Source organism: Zophobas morio, unplaced genomic scaffold (genome assembly GCF_036711695.1).
Source record: "Zophobas morio isolate AGI-343-1 ecotype UQ-CSIRO unplaced genomic scaffold, CSIRO_AGI_Zmor_V1 ptg000021l, whole genome shotgun sequence".
In the NCBI taxonomy this organism is placed as follows: domain Eukaryota; kingdom Metazoa; phylum Arthropoda; class Insecta; order Coleoptera; family Tenebrionidae; genus Zophobas; species Zophobas morio.
In genome coordinates, this window is record NW_026972126.1 from 22,285,548 (window position 1) to 22,309,822 (window position 24,275).

The following is a 24,275-nucleotide window of genomic DNA, read 5'->3' on the forward strand; positions in this document are numbered from 1 at the left end:
CCTTGCGTTGTTGCCACTTTTTTATGTTCATCCAAACAAACATATTACAATACCTTAGGTGCTTCGTACCCACTTATCGTAAATTTAGTATATTTTGGCAGCATATGCTAAGAGGGAATTTGCACAAATATTGTTATTATTAGTATTGAAAGGTAAAATACCGTAAGACACTATTGTTGACAATTGTCTAATGCTGGCATAAAAATTTGATAAGCAAATCTTAATTAAAATGCGAAAAATAATATGAGAAACAGGTTGTGTAAAACAGCATGCCTGCGTTGATATAGTTTTTTAATTCAGTATAGTTTTAATTTCAAGCATGATTTCAAAAGGAAAGACATTTAAAATCCTATAAAAAAATTGGTCAAAAGTTTTTTCGACAGAACGTCCCTCGCTCCTGAAGTACAATGAAACATATGGAGCATATTCGAATGGGCGCACCCTCAGAGGCGTCCGTCATCGTTTCTCTGTCATAGTGAACTTTTCTACCTGTACCTGTTCAAATTAGTGCCTAATCGATTCATCCGCATTCGTGCTAGTGTGTTAACCAGTTCACTTAAGTTTATGTTTCCACGTGTTATTGTTTGCGATTTCAAAAAAATAAATTTAAAAACCACCCCTTTCTGAAGTGTGCATGTTACGCTACTGACTGACAGTCTGTTGTTAGATTCTGATGACTCACCATATTGAACTTAAAATAATCCATCTTTAATAACACTTGTCCTCCAACACTAGGCAATAGCAATCTGATGGTCAAGTGTTTATTTATGTCTATACATCGAGAGAATGTCACATAGAAATTAGTTAGATTTGAATGTGTTTATGTTTTCAAAACAAAGGCTAAAATTATTATTTAAACCACAATCGAACAAAATGTTCTGATCGTATAATACAGGGTGTTATTAAAATGTACGCACAACAAAATTGACAGTTCTTCGCGAAGTCTAAGAAGCCTGAAAAACGTACTTTGTGTTATCAAAATTATAAGGGGAAAATTAACCCTTATCCAACCTTTTTAGACGCTACTGAAGGATAAATCGTTAAAATTAATTTAGTTTAGTAAATCCTAGCAACTGTAACAATAAAACTTTTGTCAGGACTAAATGTTGCTATAGAAACGAAAGATGATCTTTTTATCAGAAACGTACAACGAATTTGGACATAAATTTTAATAATTTTAGTCTCTAAAAGGAGAACACATTTACCTGAACTTTTTTTTACTTTTAGCACCCATACGTCCAGACCAATTGCCGATTTTATTTTGTATGTACCTTTCAATAACACGCCGTATAATTCTTATTTTAACATTATTGTTATTATAAAGACATGTTTTTCAAATTTTCGAGGAAATGGGATGACTGGTTCTTAATTTGACCGATAAAAATTTGTAATGAAGTCATCAACATGGATAATACTAGTCACAGCACAAAAGAAAAGTAGTTACAGCGTTTTACCAGTGCAAGAAAAAACAGCGAGACGTATATCAACTTGGATTGGTGCACTGTAATACTAAAAAAAAAACTGTATTCAATTCCCAAAATTTTCTGAGAAAATGGAGTGAGCCGTTCCTGATTTAATCAATAAAATAAACTGACTCATTCATTAATTTTTTTGAGACACCCCGCATAAGCAAGTCTAAAAATATTCATGCAGTGATAAGTATAGGCCTATCATATTTTGTACATCTAAGACAGGATTTATTCAACAATATTTTGAGGTGACGTCATAATTTTTTTAGGGGTGATGAGCAAATACATTTTGATAAAAAATTTACCATGCTTATGATAAATTTAAAACATTTCTAAGATTTCAAAGCATTGGGTTTAGCAGTTCCAGATTAAATCAATAAAATAAATTCATACATTCATTAATTTTTTGAGTCACCCTGTATCCGCAAATCCAAAAAATATGCCAGAAATGATAAATTACAAGGACAGACTCATCATAATTTGTACAATTTAGATGGGATTTATTCGGCAAAATTTTGAGCTGACATCATTTTTTTCAGGGGATAATAAACATATTTTGTTTATGTATACTACATATTATGTTTATCATACTTATCATATTTTCAGTTAGCCTGTATAATCAAATCCAAAAAATATTAATGGAATGATAAATCACAAGTATAGACTCATTATATTAGGACATTTTAGATAGAATTTATTCAGCAAAATTTTGAGCCGACGTCATCAATTACAAAATTTATTATGCTTATCATAACTTTATAACATCTGCAAGATTTCAAAGCATTCGGTTTTGCAAATTCAAAATTAAATTGCAAAAAAATTTTTGTTTTATAATTGTGATTTTTTTTCCAAAAATCTGGACGTTTTGAATAAAAGCTCAGCACGAGGTCATAAACCATTGTTATTTAATACAATTTAAAACCCATTTACTATGTACAATTTTGGAACGACGTCATCACACAATTGTGGTGGGGATGATTAGATAAATTTTGGTTAGCGTTTTACCATCCACATGATTTCCTAATGTATATAAATACAAAATTTGACAACAATTGGCCCAGTACTTTCGGAGATTACCTGTTTAATAAAAATCGGAACAGCAGGCAGAGACATATTCCTGCATGTGTAATTTAAGAATCCACGTTGACTTTTTACGCTAGAGATCCACATTTTTGTGAAAAATTAAAAATTTTATTTTACAATTTAACTTTGAAATTGCAAAACCGAATGCGCTGAAAACTTGCAAACGTTTTAAGGTTATAAAAAGTTTAATAAATGAATACTCAAAATGTACTTATTTATGACCTCCCCAAAAAATTATGACGCCATATCATATAATTCTGCCGAATAAATATTTTAAAATTTTATAAAATGACATGCATCTACATGTGTGATTTATAAATCCGTGTTGAGTCTTTACCCCTGATTTACTTAGATATTTGAAAAAAAAATCAAAATTACCTAACAATATTTTACAAATTAACTTCTAAATTGTAAAAGCTGAATGCTGTGAAATCTTGCAAATATCTTAAGTTTATTGGAAGCATGGTTATCGTCAATCAAACTTTGTCCATGATTTTATAATCTTGCAGGATAAATGTTCTTCAAATTTATGAGTGTTTTTAGGAAGAAACTGAATGTGATTAATTAATTAATCAGTCCTCTCTTCTGCTTTGAAAAGAAAAAATCGGTTTAATTTTCTTTTAACAACTGATGCTTGTAATCTGAACTTGTTAGTTGTCTAATTACATAAGCAGTCGAAATTAAACTTGTACTGAGAACCGGAGAATATCTACATTTTTTACTGTTGGTTATCTACGATCCAGGGGCTGCGGGATCTTAATTCCGCCGCTGGTTTTTACTTTGAGGAGGTTATCACAGTGATTGGTACAATTACTTCTAAAAAGTAATGGATTACTTTAGCAAATACTTTTTGCACTTTGAAAAATTTGATGAAGATACAATTTTAGATATTTGTGGGTCCAAAGGGAAACAAACGTGTTAGAACGAAAATGGCAGAGTGATTTATTTTACTGACGCATTTGTTACATACCCACATCAGTAAATAAAATAAAACAAGTAAATACTTCACGTAAGAGGATTATATTCATAATTTAAATTCAATAATAACTGACATTCAAAATTTTCGTCAGCTGAGGCATGACGTTTTATCTTAAAAACATCCGCGTCAACACTAAACATCCTTTCTACTGCGGCGCTAGATGGAATTGTTGTGGGGCAACATGTTACATATTTTACCAAAAATTGAAGATCCAATTCTTTTGCGTCTAATTTCATTTCACTCTAGCTACAAATAAAAGTTCGATGCCAACTTCAACAACTTTTAAACAAAAATTTGCATTGGTGGGAGATTTCAAAATATCTTATTGGCTACGTGTAAATGTATCGTAAATATTAGTCCACCAATCTTTAACAATAAGGATGTTTCTAAATACTTAGAAGGGGGCTACAAGATAATGTAAACTTAAAAGTCTGTCTTTAATTGCCTCTTACTTGGCGTTGTGACTTACAGATTAAATTTAGAAAACCTTAGAGGGTGGACACTCTCATAAAATTTCATGGTCGTATAATGAGTGGTTTAAAAGGACGCACTCTCTCGGTTACTGGTTATAGATTTGTGTGGACCAGAAAAATGGCTAAAGTTTGTTTGACCATAAATTTTAAATATTCTGCCCCTGTTTACTAAAATATTTATTAAGACATTTTATTTCTGTAAAGCGCAATGAACTTTTTAATACAATTTCTACTATGTACCTTTTTGGAAATTTAAAATTGATCCATAAATAGCGCAAACCAGATAATCTCATACTCTTCACAATTTTAAGGCGTTGTAGTGTTTTTTTTTTGACAACAAAATTTAAAAAACGGACAAGCAGTCTGGGTAGGGTTTTTTACGCTCATTTCAACGGTGTGAAGTTTATTACAATCGGACGTATACTTTTGGCAAAAACTTGGACAGATGTTTATATGTATTTCCTTATGCTGGAATATGTTTTAGCTCACCCTTAAAATGATTAAGAGTTTATGTATATTATGATTACGTGGTTTTTTAACAAATTTTGTGCTAGACTCGTTTTAGATTTTTCACTCCTTGTGTTAATCTTCTGTTTGTGGGGACGAACTAGGTGTAATAATCCCAGCAGGTCAAATAAACGATTCGTGGAGAAAAACAAAACAATATTTTTGAGTATTTGGGGTAAAAGTAATTGTAAAAGTGACTGAATTACTCAAAAAAAAGTAATTCGCTACAATTACTCATTACATTTTTTGAAAAGTAATGCATTACAATTACTCGTTAAGTCATTACTTATTACTTCCAAACACTGCACGAAACTAACATCGCAACATCAATTTTATAATTTTTTAATGCAGCGAGATTTGTCGGACTATAGTCTAACGACCAGGAAAGTTCTGTCGAAATAACCTTCGACTATTTTTTTTTATTGTATCCAAAACGATATATTCACTTTTTGTGAAATACTTAAAATAAAGTCATCTTTCACCACCTCACAAATACATACATACTAAAATTGTGAACTTTTGTATAAATAGTTTGAGATATTTTTTTAGCATAAATACTGTATATCCTTTGTCACACAAAAACCTGAACTCCGGTCCAGGTCGGGTAGTCACTAGTTCAAAAACCTAGTAATTCCGGTCCGCAGTTTTGTTTTGTTTCTTCTGTATTTTCTTCTTCGTCATTTTCATCTTTCCAGATCAGTTTCAGTTTCTTCCAATACCTTAATTTTAAAATTGGTAGAATTTGTTTTTTCCATTAATTTTTTCAAACTGTAACCAATTATTTTCTCCGCAAAGTGTGCTTTAGAAGTTTGCTTCGTATCTTAATACTGATAACATTTTTTTTTTCCAACTTTGTTTATCTAAATTAAATATTACTTTAATTTTTCTCTCTGTCTTTGTAACTGTCTTGCAAAATATTTAGAAGTCATCGGATTGTTATGAAGTTTGTAAAATGTAAAGTTTTTTTATTTCTATTTTCTACTAAATCTGATTAATTGTAAACTTCGAAATTCTGTAACGATTGAGAAGTTATTAGTTGTATTTCAAAAACTTAGAATTTGTTACTTATGGCATATGTGTAGTTATAATTAAGAACTAAAATGTATTTTAAAAGAAATTTGATTTTTAAGATAACATGAAATTAAATAGAACAATAGGTATTCTTCCATTTTTAAGTTGTTGTATTCCTAGACGAACTAATCTTTTACTTTATGAATACATTTTTCACAATTACAGCTGAACTAAAAACTTCACTGCGAAGACGAATACTCTGTAAATGCCATGAATGCAGTGTTGCCAGTTTTCGGGTGCCAGTTTGATACAAGTATATAGTGGTGCCAGTTTGTAGTGCCATTATATCTGTATGTAAATCTGTATATGCAAGGGCGCCCTCTGGTGAGTACACCTTCCAATACGAAATTTCGTAGTTTTTCGTTTCGATGTCAGATGACGCTAATGAGCCGACTCCCATAATGTGACTCGATCTTGAAATGTGTGGCAATTAGTAACTTTTATGAAATAGAAATATATCTGTGTCCTTGTTATGCTCCGTCTTTTCGACAGCAGGTATTTTTTGCTTCCAGTATGGCGATCCTGTTACTGTCATTTGGCCGTCAATTGCCTTGGTGGTAACACGTCTTCCACGACTGTTTGCTGGTTACCGGTGACACTTTCTCGTTGAATAGGGCTGGAGTTACTTTGGGACTGGAATAGTGTTCTTTCCGGTCCGTTAACTCAATAATTCTAGTACAGTCTGTCGTAACCTCAAATCGTAAACACATCAACCTTTCGTTGACAGATAGCGAAAATTACTAACCTCGCGCTATCTTTGTTTAACACATAGGTTAGGTTCCTCTCTGTCGAATTCCGACCACAGGCAGTTTGCCGTACTTTCTAAAAGTAATAGTAGATCTAGTGACTTTAGACTCCCATAAAGTCACTAGATATATACTGGTTATCTAGGGACTTTAGACTCCCATTTAAAAACATACTGGCACCCAAAGTCGGGTGCCACTTTGTAAAATCGGGTGCTACTATTGCAACGAACATACGGTTTGGGTGCTACAATTACAAAAAACATGTATATATATACAAACTTTGCTCGTTTAATAGTATTAGATTGGTAATGAGTTGTGTTTAACTGGTTGCCTGACCTGCCTTGTGATTAACAGTAACACTGCTATCAACGCTGGATAATTGTCAGAATGGTCCAAAAAGCTGAAGTAAAACCATTCGTGATTAAATTAATATTTGTGACTGATCAAATTTCGTAAAATTAAATAAAAAGTGAAGTTGTAATGCTGGTTGCATACCACACTAAATTTTACGTTATGTTATTCGGTGTCAAAAACGTGTCAAGGACTGTTACAAAAACCATTTTTTGCTGCATGCACAAAGTGATTTCTACGTTTCGAACTTAAACAGTCCGTCATCAGAGCTGTAGGTGAGACACCAACTGTGTCCACGGTAAACCAATTTCTTATTGTAGACAAACCAAAATGTCTTTCGCGGGAGTGTTCAACGAGTTTATTCACATGGAGCCCCCTCTTGAGACCATCTACACCGCCCAAGACCACCAATACCATGAGCCCATCAGGCCGTAGCGTTAAATATTCGCTTCTTTTTCTGAATGTGTATATATAGTTATCTTTCAACAAGATATTTATAACGTGTTTCGCATGATAATTTTTTGTAGAGTAATAAAATTTTGCAATTAAGCCCCGCCCCCCGGCTCACGACAAATAAAACAAAATCACAATTGATATGAAGGAAAGTGGGCGGGGCTTATATTTAACCTTTTTTCTTAATATACATAGTCATCTTTTCACAACAAGAAATCTTAATTTTGCAACTCCGCTCCTCCCCTCGATCTAACAACAAATGAAAAATGCATCACAAGTGAGATGGGGCGGGTGGGTGGGGCTTAATTATTGCCTTATTTTCTTTTAATATACAGGGTGTCTCAGAAATAAGTACATTAATTTTAACCAGTAACAGAACTCGTGAAACGGAACAACTTTTTTATCTAGCATTTTTTCGAAAACTCAAGTCGAATTTCGAATTTTCCCACCCATATATTCACGAGCCTTCTATGTTCACCTTAAATAATAACTTAAATAATAGCAACACTACAACAATGAAGAAGGTACCGTAGCAACCGTTTTGACACTGACAATCATTTTTATGTCAATGTTTTTATTAAACGTTGTCTCTTTAAAGTTTGTTTGGCACAGATTTCTAATTTATAGACGAAATGTGTTGAAATGGCATTGTTTTCAAATCTGGAATGCACCGATATCGTTTTAACTAACGTACGGTGAAGCTCGGGGAAACGGCACTCCCGCCCAACGAATTTTTTCAGAAAACCTCCCAAATCGTCTGCCAAATGTGCGCAGTTTTAAGAACGTTGCAGCATTTTCGAGAGTATGGATCTTTTAAACCTGCACCTCAGGATCGGGATAAGTTACGTAGTAATAGAATTGCTAATATTGAAGAGGCTGTTTTGAAGAGTGTCGAAGCTCGACCGGGCACTAGCACGCATCACTGTCTAGTGTGATGTATCAGAGAGTAGTATTTGGAGGATACTCAGAGAACAAATGTACCCCTTTCAGGACCAGAAAGTTCAGTTATTGAAACTTACCACGTAGGCAAAACTTTTGTGAGTGGGTTAATAGAAAAATAAACGAACAAGCAAATTTTGTATCTCTTATACCATCAACTGATGAGGTCGGTTACACGAGGGAAGGTGTTCAACACCCACATTTGGGCCGATGAAATTCCGTACGCCATTAGGCAGCAGGATTTTCAATTTCTCTCTAAATGTTTGTCACATTGACAAGATTAGGAAAATACGTATCCTAGTAACTGTTTTTGACCATAAATTATTAATTACAATAATTATTAGTGTCCATGGGTGACTGAGGATCCATGGGCGGGTAACCTTAATTCGGGTATAACTTTAACAATTTTTAACTTGATAATTAAAAAGTTCTGGACAAAACTCTACTAAAAAAAGTTGTTGAGTTCAATGAGCTCTATAACTGATTAAAATTAATGTACTTATTTCTGAGACACCCTGTATAACTAGTTTGCTCTCAACATGAGATGTGGAGAATGAAGAAATGTGGGGAAATGTGAAAATGGAAAACGACGAAACACAGGGAACTATAAAAGGTGAAACTAAAATGGAAACAGCGTACGATGAGGTAAAAATAGAGACCGAAGAAATTTATATTTTTAATTTTTGTTTCAAGCATTAATAAGACTGAATATTAAATATGTGCAATAAAGTATGAATTTCATTGTTTTTTTTTTATAAAACCATGTGAAACAAAAGAATTCATAGAAAAAAACGGGATTTTTTTTGAGATTAGTTCATGGACTTTAACAAAATTTAGTTTGGCAACCCTGCTCACCAAATTTAATTCGTGTATATTGGGTTGCATAATATGCACGATATTTGAGGTTGTGTTTTTTTGAAACTTTCGGTTAAAAACGGTCGAAACATTTTCCACGCGTTTGACAAATTTTTTAGGTAAGAAAAAATTCATAAACTACCGTATTACTGATAATAACTACTTCAGGCGAATCAGGATGTCCTTCCTGCGGTACTCTCAGAATATTACCGGGGGCCCCAAATCCCCGAACAATGTCCACACTTGTAACGTTTGTCCGTATTTTACGAGATCCCTTTTCGTGATGGTAAACCACGTCAGACAACACCGTGCACCCCTATCCACGTTTAATTGCGGAAATTCCCCACTCGAAACTTTTTACTGTGAAGACTGCGATTTCCAAACGGACTTGACTCTCGTTTTCAAGCAGCACCTGAAACAGTACCACAGTCTGTACGAAAAAGACGAAAATTTGTCGGCTAAAGTCACCGTGCGGAACTACATGTGTGAAAAATGTGGCTTCGAAACACATTTTTGTATGAAATGGCTTCAACATGCCGCTGCGTGTTGTCCGAAGGAACTGAATAAACGCAGAAAATGTACCACCGTGTATGAATGTAATGAGTGTTCTTATAGAACTCAACTGGAACGGCTTTTAAAAGATCATGTAATATCACAGCACGAACAAGACGTTAAATGGTATCAATGTAACGAGTGTCCGTTCAAAGCCAAACTAAAACGAAATTTGCAACTTCACTTGACCACGCAACATCAAAAAGAAGAACGGATTAAGTGGTATAAGTGTGAAAAGTGTTTGTATAAAGATAAATATAGAGCGAATTTACAAAGGCATTTAAATACGCACCACTTAGATGAGGAAGAAATTAACTGGTATGAGTGCGACAAGTGTCCATACAAAAGTAAGTACAGTCATAATTTGGTCACTCACATGAGTACTAACCACTTGGCTAAAAAAGACGTCGTGTGGTACCACTGTGAAGAATGTGAATTTAAAGCTAAAGACAAGTCAAATTTAAATAGACACGTGGTTGCACGTCATTCAGATAAGAAGGAAATTAAATGGTTCAAGTGTAAAGAGTGCCCATATAAAGCTAAGTCAAACGCGAATTTAAAGCAACATGTATTGGCTCGGCATGTAGATGAAGAGGATATTAAATGGTTTGAGTGTAAGGAGTGCCCATATAAGGGGAAACGGGCAGCCCATTTGAAAAGACACATGGAAACGCGGCACTCTGGCAAGAAATAGGTACTAAAATGGCGAAATATGTTAGGTTAAGTGCGTGTTTTATCGGCTGGTAATCGATGATACGCTCTTTGTATTTTTTTAATAAATTTCATTATTTCACTGTGACAGCTCATCATCCCAGTAAAGTAAAGAAAAAAAAACTGCTATGTACTTTTCGTGGTACAACCTTTTAGTGTTATTTTGAATATTCCCGCCACTAATATTAGTTCCAATTCGCAACGTAAGAGGGACGATTTTTAATAGAAATTTCGGTCAAATTTTACAAAGGACACTTCACAATTTCGCACAAACTGTTTGCGTAAAGCGGTTCTACATCACCCCCTGATCACGTTTCTTGCCTTCAAAAGTTGTGGAAATGCTCCCTTGTGTCAGAAAAAAAAAATTAGTGTTCGCCCTATGGTTTGCACCCTATTAGTTGCGCCACATGTAGGCAACCAACTACACACACAGTTGAACTCGCACGAATTCCAATAACTAAATGATCCACGGAACAAGAAGTGCCACGTGTAGGGGTATGTTTGTAATGGGGTGCCTCCACTAAAAACCCGACATTACACTTACGCGTGTAGTTGACTATAAAAAGTGAGGTTATGTTGGTAACGGCTTCCCATTGAAGAGTGTGTAAATGGGAAATTTAACAATTTTTTTGTGGCAAAAGTAAGCATTTGAAGGTGAGGAACGTGATAAGGGGGTGCTGTAGAAGAGTTGTGTGCAAACAGTTTGTGCGAAATCGAAAAGTGCCCTTTGTAAAATTTTACCCCCATTTCTAATGTTGATGTTGACAGTTTGATGACTTCAGTGTGATTTTAGTGGGAAATGAAAATTTCCACTGCCCCGCCCACCCACCCTCTATTTTCTTAAAAGATAGATTAAAATCAGTCTTATCCTTAGATCATATAATAAATAGATACCACCATGTCGTGTTCTTTTCCTAGCAGAGCCTGTGACGACATCCTCCTGTCACACATCTCTCTCGTGCATGGAGGGATTACAATGAAGCTATCCTTGCCTGATCACTATTTGAATTTCGCGCGCCTAAATTTTAGGAAGTATGTCTGAACTAACTTCGTACGAAAGATGTTGACAGCTTGATTTTATAAATAATTCACAGTAGATAATGAAAGGAATAGTAAATTATTGGGCAGCAATTGTGATCCTTTATGATTACATCACTTAAAATAGGATCTTCGTTCTAAATTCTAAAATTGTTTTTTGTACAACAACTCGAAAGAGAGGTTAGAAGAAACATCTGTCAAAAGCGATTTGTTGCGCTGGTGCGGTACAAGGATGGAAGTGAAATAGACATATACAGATGAAATGCATATAACAAAGATGAAGATGTGGTGATCACACAAAGATAGCATTATACTACTCCTCTTGACGTAGAAAACGACAACAGTTAGCTTCATGTCTAGTCACAGCTTTCAGTTTGAATATTGGTATCTATTTATTATATGATCTAAGGTCTTATCTTAACAGGTACTAAGCCCGCCCACCCGCCCTTTATTTTCTTGGAGGGTCTATGATTTGCCAATATCAGTCTTATCTTATCAAGCACTAGCCCCGCCCACCCGCCCCTATTTTCTTGGAGGGTCGATGATTTGCCAATATCAGTCTTGTCTTAAGAAGTGACAATTTATTGTAGAGAAATAACGGTTTTGGAATTAAGCCCCACCCCCTGGCTCACGACGAATAAATAAAAATAATCGCAATTGACATGTTAAAAATGGTAAATATTAGTAGAGAAATCTTGTTTTTGTCAGCTCCTCCCCTCGATCTAACAACAAATGAAAAATTCATCACAAGTGAGATAGGGGCGGGTGGGTGGGGCTTAATCATCGCCTTATTTTCTTTTAATATATAGTTTGCTTTCAACAACACGATACTTAACAGATAATTCTAACCTTAAATTCACCATTTGATATTTTAAGATACTGTTGAAAGTAGATGACATGACATGACATGAGTATGTACCTCAGAACAGTCAAGTATGTACATTACGTAAAGAAAGTCAAAGCATAAGCCCCTGCCACACACCCACCCTACCTCAGTTGTGATTATTTTTTTTATTCGTTGTGTGGGCTGGGGGCGGAGTTTAATTAAAATATTTTTTTCTCTACTAGAAATTACCATGTGAAATATGTTCTAAGTATCGTGTTGTTGAAAGAAAACTATATGTCAAGAAAAAAAAAGTTAAAAAATAAGCCCTACCCGCCCACCCTAATTTTAAATGTGATGAATTTTTCATTCGTTGTCAGAGCGAGGGGCGGAGTGTAATTGTATAATCAATATTTCTGAACTAAAATTTACCATTTTCAATATGTTTTTAAATATCATGTGAAAAGAAGATCTATAGAAAAAATAGCAGAATTTAAACCCCGCCCCTCCTGGCTCACAACTAATAAGAAACAATCGTCACAATGGAGATAGAGCGGGTGGATGGGGCTAATGTTTTGCTTTTTTTTTTTCATAATATGTGTAGACTTACTTTCGCAACAAGAACCTTAAAACATGTCTATAATGGTAAATTTTATCCCCCACACTTCTCTAAAAATTTACCTTTTTTAAGCATATTTTTTGCTTCTTGTCATGAAAAGAAAACTACGGACATATATTAAGAAAAAAAAAGCAAAATGCAAACCCCGCCCATCCTCCCTCATCTCAATTGTGACTTTTTTTATTCGCTGTGTGCCCAGGGGCGGAGCTTAATTGCAAAATGCTTATTTCTCTACAAGAATCTAGCATGTGAAACATATTTTTAAGTATCATGTTGTTTACAGAAAACTATATGTCTAGAGGAAAAAAAAATAAGTGAAAAATAACCCCACCCATCCGCTCAACCTCAAATGTGGTGAATTTTTCATTCGTTGTCAGAGCGAGGGGCGGAGCTTAATTGTATAAATCTATATTTCCCGATAAAGATTTACCATTTTCAACATGTTTTTAAACATCTTGTGAAAAGAAGATTATGTATCTATAGAAATATGGACTAAATTTAAGCTCCGCCCCTCCTGGCTTACGACGAATAAGGAACAATCGTCACAATTGAGTTAGGGCGGGTGAGTGGGGCTCATATTTTGCTTTTTTTTCTTAATACACATAGTCTTTTCTTCGCAACAAGAAACTGAAAACATGTTTAAAATGGTAAATTTTATCCTCCACACTTCTCTAAAAATTTATGTTTTAAGTGTATTTTTTGTTTCTCGTTATGAAAAGAAAACTACGTACATATATTTAGAAAAAAAGCAAAATACAAATCCCGCCCACCCTCCCTCATCTCAATTGTGACTTTTTTTATTCGCTGTGTGCCGAGGGGCGGAGCTTAATTGCAAAATGCTTATTTCTCTACAAGAATCTAGCATGTGAAACATATTTTTAAGTATCATGTTGTTTAAAGAAAACTATATATGTCAAGAGAAAAAAAATTGAAAAAATAAGCCCCGCCCGCCCTAATTTTATATGTGATGAATTTTTCATTCGTTGTCAGAGCGAGGGGAGGAGCTTAATTGTATAATCAATATTTCCCGACAAAAATGTACAATTTTCAATGTTTTTAAATATCTTGTGAAAAGAAGATTATGTATCTACAGAAAAAATGGCAGAATTTAAGCTCCGCCCCTCCTGGCTTACGACGAATAAGGAACAATCGTCACAATTGGGATAGGGCGGGTGGGTGGGGTTTATGTTTTGCTTTTTCTTTTTCTTAAAATACACATATTCTTCTCTTCACAACAAGAAACTGAAAACATGTTTAAAATGGTAAATTTTATCCCAGATATTTCTCTAAAAATTTACCATTTTTAAGCATATTTTTTGTTTCTTGTCATGAAAAGAAAACTCCGTACATGTATTAAGAAAAAATAATCAAAATACAAACCCCGCCCACCCGCCGTCATCTCAATTGTGGCTTTTTTTATTGGCCGAAAGCCGAGGGAGGGAGCTTTAATTACAAAATGTTTATTTCTCCACAATAATCTACTATGTGAAACATGTTTTTAAGTTTCATGTTATTGTTTAAAGTAAATTATATATGTCAAGAGAAAAAGAAAGGGCAAAAATAAGCTCCACCCGCCCGCCCCAACCTCAAATGTGATGAATTTTTCATTCGTTGTCAGACCGAGAGGCGGAGCTTAATTGTATAATCAATATTTTCCGACTAAAATTTACCATTTTCAATATGTTTTTAAATATTTTGTGAAAAGAAGATTATGTATGTACAGAAAGAGGGGCTAAATTTAAGTCGCGCCCCTCCTGGCTCACGACGAATTAGGAACAATCGCCACAATCGAGATAGGGTGGGTGGGTGGTACTTATATTTTGCTTTTTTTTTCTTAATACACGTAGTTTTTTCTTCACAACAAGAAACTGAAAACATGTTTAAAATGGTAAATTTTATCCCCCACACTTCTGTAAAACCTTAGCAGTTTTAAGCATATTTTTTGTTTCTTCTCATGGAAAGAAAACCACGTACATACGTTAAGAAACAAAAAAGCAAATTACAAACCCCGCCCACCCGCCCTCATCTCAATTGTGGCTTTTTTCATCCGCCGTGAGTCGAGGGGCGGAACTTAATGACAAAACGCTTATTTCTCCACAAGAATCTACCATGTGAAACATGTTTTTAAGTATCATGTTGTTTAAAGAAAACTATATATGTCAAGAACAAAATAAGTAAGCCCCACCCGCCCACCCTACCTCAAATGTGATAAATTTTTCATTCGTTGTCAGAGCGAGGGGCGGAGCTTAATTGTATAATCAATATTTTCCGACTAAAATTTACCATTTTCAACATGTTTTTAAACATCTTGTGAAAAAAAGATCATGTATCTACAGAAAAAGGGACTAAATTTAAGCTCCGCCCCTCCTGGCTTACGACGAATAAGGAAAAATCGGCACAATTGAGATCGGGCGGGTGGGTGGGGCTTAAGTTTTACTTCTTTTTTTTCTTAATACACGTAATCTTCTCTTCACAACAAGAAATTAAAAACATGTTTATTAAAATGGTAAATTTTATCCCCCTCAGTTCTGTAAAGATTTATCATTTTTAAGTATATTTTTTGTTTCTTGGCATGAAAAGAAAACTACGTAAATATATAATGAAAAAATAAAAACCCCGCCCACGTGCCCTCATCTCAATTGCGACTTTTTATTCGCCGTGAGCCGAGGGGCGGAGCTTAATTGCAAAATGCTGATTTCTCCACAAGAATCTACCATGTGAAACATGTTTCTAAGTATCATGTTGTTTAAAGCAACCTATATATGTCAAAAAAAAAAAAGCCCCACCCGCCCACCCCAACCGCAAATGTGATGAATTTTTCATTCGTTGTCAGAGCGAGGGGCGGAGCTTAATGGCAAAATCCTTATTTCTTTACAAGAAATTACTATGTGGAACATGTTTTAAGTATTGTGTTATTGAAAGAAAACTGTGTATATTAAGTTCAAGAGGCCTATGATTAAACCCCGCCCACCCTCTCTAATCTGATTTGTGATGAATTTTTCATTCGTTGTCAGACCGAGAGGCGGAGCCTAATTGCAAAATCGATATTTCTTTACAAAAATTGACCACTGTGAACATGTTTTAAGTATCTTGTTGGCAAAAGAAGACTACGTATACAAGAGGCTAAATATACGTCCCGCCCAATCGCCCTAATTTTAGTTGTGATGTAATCGCCATCATATGGGTTTGGAGCAGTGGCGGCTCGTGACGATTCTATTTGGGGGGCTCATAATTTCTAACAAAATTGAAAAAAAAAAAACTCACCCATATTGTGTCGATATTAATACAAAAAGAATGATGATTTTTGATGTAATCATAAAATGCAAAAATTGTCCATACACAACACACACAAAAGAAAAAGATTTCAAACACAAAAAAATAAAACTAAGGAATAATGTCCAAAAATATAAGAACTACTGTTTATATACAAAATTAAGTCTTCTATCTTTCTGCGAAACAAAATGTTCTATAACTTTTTCATCAAAAGCACTTATATTATGAATGAAATTTGTATTTATTGACAGCATTGCAAGTGCATTAAGACGTTCTTCATTCATTGTGTTACGTAGGAATGTTTTTATCCGTTTAAGCGTGGAAAAACAGCGTTCTGATTCAGCGGTAGACATTGGAGTTGTAACAATAATTTTTAATAATTTTACAGTTTCGCTAAAAGTTTCCTTTAGGTCATTTTGGGATAACCACGAAATCAGGTTTAAAGCACCCACGATATTTTTAAAATCTCTCCTTGAATAAATAACTTCCAATTCAGTTTTTAGTTTATCTTGTTGAAGTATCGGATAAAATTGAACAACTGTGTCAAGCGTAGATTTAGGAAAATTTTGGGAATATTCAAGATAATTATTGACATTTAATAAAGATGCGGCTTCTAAATGACCTCTGTATGATAATCTTTCTTTAATTTGAAAAATAATTGTATCACATACTTCTTTTGCAATGACGGAGTTTTTGTTTTCAGGATTAATTTTTCTCCGTTTATTTTCATTAATGGCCACTTCCTGCTCAATTTCCTCTTCTATCTTATGAGTCGAATTTCTGATAGATAATATATTTTTTTCAAATTCCTCCAGGTTTTTTATAATTTGAACACTGTCTTTATTTCTAGCTTGAAACTGATTAAATAAAATATCTACATGTGGAAAAATTTTGTGAAATAAATTAAGCCAAAATATAAAATTTGGATCTTCAAGAGTTCTTCGTAACCCATATGCCTCTTTACAAGTAACTGTTTTCTGACACTTCTCCTCGATTTCTTCGAAACATTCAATTAACTTTTCCCGATTTTCATGAACAACATTTACTGTGCGTATGTTATAATTCCAACGTGTAGCAGCAACCCTTGGCAACTTCCTGTTCACGATTTCTTCTAACACATCTGCTCTATGAGTAGAACTTGAAAAAAAATTGGGAATTGCTGATAGATTTGAGAAAAAAATTTTTACTTTGGCATTCTGACTTGTGGCCTTTTGCATGATTAAATTTAACTGATGGGCATAACAGTGCACAAAATAAGCATATTTATATTTCTGTTTTATTTTTGTTTGTACACCACCTCTAGTACCACTCATAACATTGGCACCATCGTAACTTTGTGCAATCAGTTTAGAGTGCGAGTTTGCGATTAGTGCATCCAATTCATTTTCGATGTAGTGTGTTAAGCCATCAGCTGATCTATCAGTGACCCTTAAAAAAGTCCAAAACCTCTCGAAAATTTCTCCGTTCTATAGATACCTTAGTACAATAACCATTTGACACTGATTTGAAATATCCGTAGTTTCATCACATTGAATTGCTAAAAAGTCGCTTTTATTTATTTGTTCTTTAATTTCTTCACGGCATATTGCTAGCATACTGTCCAAAATTTCATTCTGTATTGTTTTTGATGTGCCTGTAAAAACGGTTGCCGTATTTAGATGTTCTCTCAAGATTGTATCCAGTTCTGACGAAAAATCAATTAATTCTCGAAATATTCCTCGATTTTCGGAATTTTCTTTTTCGTCATGCCCTCTTAATGCGAGTTCCAACTTTCCACAAAATTTTATAGAGTTCAAGATTCTCTTTAGTGACTGAATCTAACTGGGCTGCAATGTTCACCGAACCTAATAAAGCTAACTCTGTACAGCAAGTTATATGGCGTGTTGAAATTTCGTGTTTTCTCGCTCTTTGATTTAAATGTTTGAGATCTTTAAATCCTGTGACTGACCAAGTTTTATCAGTTAAATCAGTATGAAAGAGAACACATGGAAAACAGTACAAAGAGTTTGATGTCTTACATCCACAAATCCATTTAAATTTGTTGTAAATTTCTGCCGAAAAATGCCTGGTAAAAGAACGTGCTCCCACTTTATCTTGCTGAGTAAGATTTAATACTGGAGTTGGTCTTTCCGCTTGTTTTATTTTAATTTTTTCGGATAACGGAAGGCTTTTGAATTTAATGTTAATAATATAGTTTATACTGTTAATTTCGGACATATTTGAAGTCATGTTATTAAATACTTAAACACTAAACAACACAAAACGACAGTCATATCAAGAACATCAGCCGCCGAAACAAACAATCGACGATTAACTATTGCAGACTGCAGCTGATTGGAAACGTCGTGCGTCATACCCTCTGCAGTCACCCAAGTCTGTTGGGCTCGACAAAGCTGAGCCTCTTGCGTACATTTCCCATGCATTTGCTCGATTTAAGACATTGATCGGGTAGATTCGTTTTTCCCTATAACGTGACGATACGCTGCTGTGGCTCAAGTTTACAGAGCCGCTGTGTTGGGTACAAGTAGAAAACATCGGACGTCATAGTCGTGTATAGCTTGGATGCATATTATATGAATTAACGTGGCGTCTCGTACCCACGTTGGTGGTGCGTCTGGGACGTTTCAAATTTCTTGTTCAGATTTGCTACAGAAAAATGTATTTACGTTGATTATGAAATAAATTACTTTTTCCAATGGCGCTGATTGGGAGGCTCGAGCCCTTGAGCCCTTAAGCACGAGCCGCCCCTGGTTTGGAGAGACTTTAGTAGGGAATAACCGAAAACGACGCATTGTGCAAATTAAAAATGTCCACAATCTGTTAATCTTCACGCTCACAACCGGAAATTATTGAAAACATCGTGGTACCAATTTCAACTAAAAATCCAGGATTTTCAACAGATTCAGTTATTTCTGATCACGCGGTATATTGCAACGTTTCAGTGATTTAAGTTAGTTGTAGTCGTGGCAGCACTGTTTGCGCCGCCTCAGTTGTCAATTTGTGAACTTGTTACCGTGTGTATGGTTGGTTGCCTACGTAGAAAAGTAGAGGTTATGAAAATTTTATTTACGAATTTAAAAAGGCCGTACTACCGGAACTTTAATTTAAACGGCCACACTTTCTAGTAAGCGAAACCACAATTAGTTCTTCATTATCGTAACGCAATAATTATTAATTTAGGTAAACCCAAATGTCGATTTTCGAACACTCTGAAAAATCTGTTGGTTTGACACCACTACCAAGTTTTAACTGCGAAAACGCCGAACTTGAAACATACGACTGTGAAGACTGCAATTTCCAAACCGAATTAACCGTTTTTTACAAAAAACATATCAAAGAACGCCACACCCCCAAACGTGAAGACTCGCCAAGTGAAGAATTTACAATACATGAGTACAATTGCGAAGAATGCGACTTTGAAACCCATTGTTGCATTAACTGGCTTCGACATACATGTTTTAGAAATACGGAAAATCTCCAACTACGTTGTGCAGCTAAGTCTAATCACCAGGAAACTCCAGTCGCACACAATGTGGGTAACACCATCAAACACGTTAAGAAACGCATCACTGTTTACAAATACCAATGCAACCAATGCCCATACATCGCCAAACAAAGCTCCCACTTGAAACAACACATCAACGCCAACCACCTCCCCGAAAAAGAAATCAAATGGTACCAATGCCAAAAATGCCCATACAAAGCTAAACAAGACTCCCATTTAAAAAACCACATCAACGTGCACCATTCAGACGGAAACGACATCAAATGGTATCACTGTGACCAATGCACGTTCAAAACCAAAAGCAGTTCAAATTTAAGAAGACACACGATCGCGTGGCACCTAAATGAACAAGACATCACATGGCACCAATGCCAAAAATGTCCATATAAAGCAAAACGAAAAGAAAGCTTGACAAGTCACGTGGTTGCACAGCACTTGAGTGAAGCGGAAATCACGTGGTTTGAGTGCAATGAGTGTCCGTTTAAAGCTAAACGAAAAACTAGCTTGCAGAATCATGTAAAAGTGCGCCATTTAAGTGTCAGGGATGTGTGGCGGCACAATAACACGCGGGTAAAGCAGAGTAAAGATAAGTCGTCTCGTAGTGTAGCGGTTAGCATACCAGCCCGGATTGCTTGGAGACGTGGGTTCGAATCCCACCGAGGCACAACATTTTTCTCTGCTTTCCCACATTGGTGACCACCGACAGGCAACGCGCACGCAACATCCTTCTGCCACCGCCCTGTGCCCGCTGTGTTCGGGGTCCGCAGCACCGCCAGGGTTCGAACGACGAACGTAAGAGTGGCAGGAGCGACGCCAGCAACTATCTCCTTCGCACCCCAGCACGACCGCGCGCTGTGTCGCTGGGGGGGGAGTACTGTGGCGGCACAATAACACGCGGGTAAAGCAGAGTAAAGATAAGTCGTCTCGTAGTGTAGCGGTTAGCATACCAGCCCGGATTGCTTGGAGACGTGGGTTCGAATCCCACCGAGGCACAACATTTTTCTCTGCTTTCCCACAGATGTTAAATGGTATAAGTGTAAAATGTGTTCGTATGAAGCAAAGAGTGGGTGTGGTTTGAAGCGGCATTTCAATGCGCACCATGTGGATGAGAATGATATTAAATGGTACGAGTGCAAGACGTGTCCATATAGGAGTAAATATAATTGTAATTTGGTGTACCATTTAAAGGCGCACCATTTGGACGAGAAGGACATTAAATGGCACCATTGCAAAAAGTGTGGTTTCAAGGCTAAACACACCGGTCATTTGAAGCAACACGTGAGTGCTCAGCACTCAGATGGAGAGGATTAACTGGATTTTTGTTGTATTGTAATAAATTAAATTAAAATAAAGAAGCGGCTACTCGTGACGTTGTGCTCACGTGACATTATAACATAACCTCAAAAAAAAAATAAGTGAGGAGATAATCGTGGCTGTTAAACCTTAGTACGAGATTACTTCTTCTAATTTTCCAATAATTTGGCCCTCGTGCTCTTTTTAGCGCGAATTGTGGTGTTACAATGCATTAGTGATCGGTAATTGACAGCTGTCATAAGTTTTGAGGTTATATTATGGAAGCATTATTTTAATTAAAGTGAGTAATTAAATCAATATGTCGATTCTGGAATACTCAGAGAACTTTGTCCGACACCTGAAATCTCCACCCAAAAATGCCCATCATTGTAAACTGTGTCCATTTTTTACAACATCGACGTTCCTCATGGTAAATCACGTCAAACAACATTCTTCACCTTCGTTGTCACATTTCAACTGCCAGAGTGTCAATATTGAAACTTACTGGTGCAAAGACTGCAATTTCCAATCAGAACTAACATTTATTTTTAAACAGCACATTATACAACGTCACAACAAAAACGAAGATTCACCAATTAAGAATTTCGTTGTTCACCACCAAATTTGTGACGAATGTGACTTTGGCACACACTTCTCCATGAAGTGGCTTCAACACCGCTTATTTTGTTTTGGAAACAATAAACATTTAAAGAAACTTGACGACGTTAAATGGTTCCAGTGCCAGAATTGTAGTTACAAAGCAAAACTCCAAAAAAGTCTTAAAAACCACACAATCACGCACCATTTGGACGACCAAGACATCAAATGGCACCACTGCAAAGACTGTCCATACAAAGCCAAACTAAAATCGATTTTACGAAACCACACCACAAGACTACACTTAAAAAACCGCCGCGTCGTTTGGCACGAATGCCAAAGTTGCCCCTACAAAGTAAAAGACAGCTCGGCTTTACGAAGACACAAAATTTCGCACCATTTGGACCCTCAGGACATTAAATGGTTCGAATGCAAAAAGTGCCCCTATAAAAGTAAGTATAAATTTCGGCTAAGCGAGCACATCAACACCAACCATTTGGACGAGAAAGATATTAAATGGTTTCCGTGCAAAAAGTGCACATATAAAGGTAAAAATAAGTCGAATTTGAATCGACACGTGACAGCGCGACATCTGGATGACCGTGATGTTAAATGGTTCGAGTGTGACAAGTGTCCGTACAGAACTAAACAGAATTCGCATTTGAAGAACCATGTGACCGTCCACCATTTAAATGAGAAGGAGATTAAATGGTACGACTGCAAGAAGTGTTCTTATAAGGCTAAAGTCAAAGTGAATTTGAAGGAGCACGTGATTTCGCGACATTTGAGTGAGGAGGAGGTTAAGTGGTATCGGTGTAAAGAGTGTCCGTATAAGAGTAAAAGGAAGACGAGGTTGGGGAGTCACGTGAAGAGGCGACATTGAGTTTAGAAAGACTAAAATAAAAACGAAAATGAATGAAATAAATTTAAATGATTAGTTTGTGCTTGAACCGTAAGAGGGCGGCGTGTGCAAACGTTGTTTTATTTGTATTATTGACTGCAAGTTAATAAATTATGTGTAAAACTTGTTTAAATTTGAACAGACTTTAATTTTATATCAGGTTTGGGTAAACAAAAATCAATTGACCAGTAAAGTGAATGACGCGCGAAATTTGAACTCAGTTCATAACACGAGACCCGTATTTCAGTTCCCCGTGTAATCCTTATGGGTGAAATCGAGGCGTCACTTTAACGCTTAAATTGTACCATTAAAGTAATTTTCTTATATATCCCACTACCTGTACCATTAAGACTGATATTTTTACTGTTGATCTTGATACCAAACATGAACGGAACCGGTAGCATTTAATAAATATTTAAATTCAACTTTTACCACTACATTTGCCTCGAACGTATGTCGTACAGTGGTTCATACTGCCATTGACTTCCCCCTCCACATAAATGGCTTTGATTTTCAGATGCTACAGATACGGCTGTGAATTTAAAATAATACATAAAGGAGATCTCATATTTGCAAATGTTTTCAATCAATTGCCAAATTTTGATTTAAGAATCATCATCAATCCCAAGCTTTTTTCTTTTCACACATTTTTGCTAGAAAAGGAAAAACTTAGCATTCCTGATTAAACCTTTCATGTACAAGTAAAAATCACTCTCATTTTAGTACGAATTGGGTCTGAAACACCCCTTTAAAAAAAAAATCACAATTTAAAGAACAATTTATTTCAAAACAAAAAAAAAGTATTTTACAATAAAAAATTGCACTTCCTAATGCAAAATCTGATTCACTTTTGGTGAAAAACTGACCCACAAACTGTTTTCTTGATGGGCCATTAAAATAGTCCTCGGACACTAATAGTTCTTCGACACTGTGAAGTAGATTTTCTTCAGATCTTTCTAGTTCAGGGCCCAATAGCAAAAGCAGTGCTTCGCTCCTATCAGTTTGTCCTAAGCTTTCATGAAGTTGTACCTCAACATTAGCTGTTTTTAGGCTGACTTGGGGATTAAAAGAATTTTCAGAGACAACAGCTCGGACCTCAGCTGATTCACTTTTCTTCAGATGTACGTCTCAAGCACGCAAATTATTGGTCCACAATACATTATAACGTCCGTGTAGGGCAGGTGTAGCCATATGATGATATACAAATGCACCTCTTGGGGTTTCACATGTTGCCTCTCTTAAGGAATATCTGTGCATAATAAAACAAAATACGTCATAATTTTACTTGACACAGAATTTATCAATATACATTAACTTACCATAATCTTCTCGCATTCTAGCTCGAATAAACTCTTCAAGCACATTTAATTCAGTATACCAATTGACTTTCGCTACATTATTTGACTGTAAAGAATTTTCTCCAACAAAAAAAATGGCAATTGCCCCTATTGTTAACACATGTCTTTCTGTCATTATTAATAACAAATACAAAAAAACCAGTCCACAGATACATACAACCCAATGTGAATCAATATCACAGAACTAATATATCATCCAAAAATTGTGATTATGATTGTTTGTTGTGATGAAAATACGAAATCAACTGTCATATTTTGGGGATTTTCACGATCTAAACGTCACTAGTACCGCAAAATATTCGCGTTCTTTTTCTTTCCCAAGTGTTTCTGGATTTTCCGTTTCACTCATGCGCAAGACGTTAGAAACGATGTACGTTACTTCGATGGATAGCGTTGTTTTTAATTTGCAATATATCTTTAACAGAAGCTTTTTATATAGTTAAACCTTTAGTAACAGGAAGATAATTGTACAGTCTTTATCGCTTGTAGCATGAACTAGTTAAGATTTCTACCTATGCGGCGTATTTTGTCTGTAAAATCAAGCTCCCATAAGAAACCCATAGTAGAATTTTTGAATTATGAACTGCCGCGCATTCTAAATTCTAACCTTACTTTACTGGTCAATTTAGGAGCACTACGTGTATTGTTGGTTGCATATCTCTGCAGTTGGCAACACGTA

General features: G+C 35.5%; 2 protein-coding genes and 1 long non-coding RNA gene across 3 annotated transcripts; 2 read left to right on the forward strand and 1 right to left on the reverse strand.

Moving 5' to 3' along the window:
* The first annotated feature begins 8,935 nt into the window (after positions 1-8,935).
* Positions 8,936-10,277, forward strand: LOC135132176 (RE1-silencing transcription factor B-like). Its single transcript, XM_064060163.1, has 2 exons — positions 8,936-9,045; positions 9,095-10,277. Exon 2 carries the CDS (start codon positions 9,105-9,107, stop codon positions 10,170-10,172), a length of 1,068 nt encoding a protein of 355 aa, XP_063916233.1. The 5' UTR covers positions 8,936-9,045; positions 9,095-9,104; the 3' UTR covers positions 10,173-10,277.
* An 8,697-nt stretch (positions 10,278-18,974) lies between these two features.
* LOC135132861 (RE1-silencing transcription factor-like) lies at positions 18,975-22,377 on the forward strand. Its single transcript, XM_064061075.1, has 2 exons — positions 18,975-19,066; positions 19,123-22,377. The coding sequence occupies exon 2, from the start codon at positions 19,133-19,135 to the stop codon at positions 20,141-20,143; it is 1,011 nt and encodes a 336-aa protein (XP_063917145.1). The 5' UTR covers positions 18,975-19,066; positions 19,123-19,132; the 3' UTR covers positions 20,144-22,377.
* Positions 22,378-23,000: 623 nt separating this feature from the next.
* Positions 23,001-24,216, reverse strand: LOC135132991 (uncharacterized). Its single transcript, XR_010281129.1, has 2 exons — positions 23,558-24,216; positions 23,001-23,487 (listed from the first exon to the last, which is right to left on the reverse strand). It is a non-coding gene; the product is annotated as an uncharacterized LOC135132991 (long non-coding RNA).
* Positions 24,217-24,275: the final 59 nt, after the last annotated feature.